The sequence below is a fragment of the Portunus trituberculatus genome, chromosome 5 (assembly GCF_017591435.1).
Source record: "Portunus trituberculatus isolate SZX2019 chromosome 5, ASM1759143v1, whole genome shotgun sequence".
NCBI lineage: Eukaryota > Metazoa > Arthropoda > Malacostraca > Decapoda > Portunidae > Portunus > Portunus trituberculatus.
In genome coordinates, this window is record NC_059259.1 from 4,141,929 (window position 1) to 4,144,428 (window position 2,500).

Here is a 2,500-nt window from a genome sequence, read left to right on the forward strand (position 1 = left end):
CAACCCTCAAAACACCATTACAACACCCAAGCATACTCACAAACTCCCTCAAAACACCACTCTAACATCCAGGAACACCCGTCAACATCCTCAAAACACTCAATACCTTCAAACGCCCAGCAACATCCAGCAACACCATCAAAACACCCACCAACGGCCAGCAATACCCTCAAAACACCCTACAACATCCATGAACACCCAGCAACACCTTCAAAACACCAATTAACACCATTACAACCCTCAAAACACCATTACAACACACAAACACAACCACAACACCCTCAAACACCCTCCACCAGCTACCAACACCCTCAAAACACCCATTAACAACAGCAACACCCACCAACACCCTCAAAACACCATTACAACCCATAAACATGCCCACAACACCTCAAAACACCCTCCAATACCACCAACATCCTCAAAACACCCACGAACATCTTAAAAACACCCCATTAACAGCAGCAACACCCACCAAACCTAGCAACACCCTCAAAACATCATTACAACCCACGAACACACCCACAACACCCTCAAACACCCACCAACACCGATCAACACCCACCAACACCCTTCAAAACACCCAGTAACATCCTCAAAACACCCAGTAACAGCAGCAACACCCACCAACACCCTAAAAACACCATTACAACCCACAAAAACACCCTCAAACACCCAGCAACACCCAGAAACACTCACTTTGCATAGGCCTTCTCCAGCAGCGCCACCCAGAACTCCTGCGGGTGAGTGCTGCGTGCAAAGATGAGCATGTCATTCTTGGTGGGCAGTCTGTCGTCCACCACCACCAACACCCACGCCCCGAAACGCCACAGCCGACACACCACCAGCCCCGTGTACCCCTCCCCGTCCAGCGCCTGGTCCGGGGGCACCACCTGGAGGAGAGATGGTGGTGGTGGTGGTGGTGGTGGTGGTGAGTGTGTTTACTTATTAATTGATGTTTCTATGGGTGGTGAGTGTGGTGTGGTGGTGTTTACTCGACTCTTCATCCCCTTTTCATACACGTATACGCACACGCGCCGCACGCATGCACGCACGCACGCACGCACGCACGCGCGCGCACACACACACACACACACATTATCTTTCACGAGAGCTAGAGATTAAAGGAATGAAAATGGATGAGGGAGTATATGCAAGTGAGGAAGGAAGGAAAAAAGGAAAGAAGGAAGGAAGGAAGAAAAAGAGGTAGGACACTTATGTAATCTTGTGAGTGTACATTACACACACACACACACACACACACACACACACACACACACACACACATTCCTGAACTATTGATAAACACAATTACATTACAGTCACTACTACTACTACTACTACTACTACTTCTACTAGTATTACTACTAATGCTACTACTATTCTTTTCTCTCCTCCACCGCCACCACCACCACTTCTCTTCTCTCTCTCAATAAAACAAAACCTCTCAAATCTTTCTCTCACCACCACCACCACCTTCACCACTCACCCTCTCTATCAGTTTGGGTTTTCTGGCCACCGCGGCACACGAGGACAGGAACCAACAGTCTCCCAGCGCGCCCTGCACCACATCCCTCCTACTGGCACCGTCCACGAACAAGTAGGGAGAGTCCACCAGCTCCTGACGGTGAGGGAAAGGGAGAGAAGGAGAGAAGGAGAGAAGGATAGAGAGAGAGAGAGAGAGAGAGAGAGAGAGAGAGAGAGAGAGAGAGAGAGAGAGAGAGAGAGAGAGAGAGAGAGATAAAAGAGTGCATTATTCAAGTGTATTGGTATCGTGGTGTATGAAATAAGTGAATTAACACACTCCTGATATTGTGAAAGTGTGTTTGTGTGTGTGTGTGTAATGTACAGTACACTCACAAGATTGCTTAAGTATTCTGCACCTCTTATTCTTTCCCGCTCCTTCCTTCCTTCCTTCCTTACTCACATATACTCCCTCATTAATTTTCATCCCTATAATTTTTCTCTATCCGTCTTAAAGAAAAACAGGTGTGTGTGTGTGTGTGTGTGTGTGTGTGTGTGTGTGTGTGTGTGTGTGTGTGTGTGTGTGTGTGTGTGTGTATTTACCTAATTGTAGTTTAACAGGGCCTGGGCTTTATGCTCGTGTGGCCCCGTCTCCATATCTACACTTATCCAATCTTACTTTAAAAGTATGCACACTCGTTGCAGACACTACTTCTTCATTCAAACAGTTCCACGTCTCAATACATCTTTGTGTGTGTGTGTGTGTGTGTGTGTGTGTGTGTGTGTGTGTGTGTGTGTGTGTGAGATACTGACATGGGGTCGCTGCCACACCACATCTGCGTCCGCGCGTCCCGACAGGAAGAGAGATGAAGGGTCCGCCGGGAAGGAGTCATCGGTGAACAGTTCCTCCGGGGCCAGGCTGTTCCTCAGGTTTTCCACCGCCTCGGCCTCCTGCGGGCGTGGCAAGGTGAAGGTAGGGAGCGTCTTGGGGGTAAGAGAGGGGCATGTTTGGCAGGGAAAAGAGGGTGCGTCTTGA

The 2,500-nt window shown here is 48.8% G+C and overlaps 1 protein-coding gene across 3 annotated transcripts in view; it reads right to left on the reverse strand.

The window, feature by feature from the left end:
* LOC123515765 (calpain-A-like) overlaps positions 1–2,500 on the reverse strand; it is a 13,314-nt gene that overhangs the window by 8,545 nt on the left and 2,269 nt on the right. For 2 of the 3 annotated variants that reach the window (XM_045274635.1, XM_045274628.1), the window contains exons 3-5: positions 2,278–2,448; positions 1,490–1,621; positions 700–893 (exon numbers count right to left, since the gene is read on the reverse strand). In XM_045274635.1, the coding sequence (XP_045130570.1) occupies positions 700–893; positions 1,490–1,621; positions 2,278–2,448 (497 nt within the window). The remainder of the gene's footprint in view (positions 1–699; positions 894–1,489; positions 1,622–2,277; positions 2,449–2,500) is intronic. The other variant, XM_045274634.1, reaches the window with a different exon arrangement.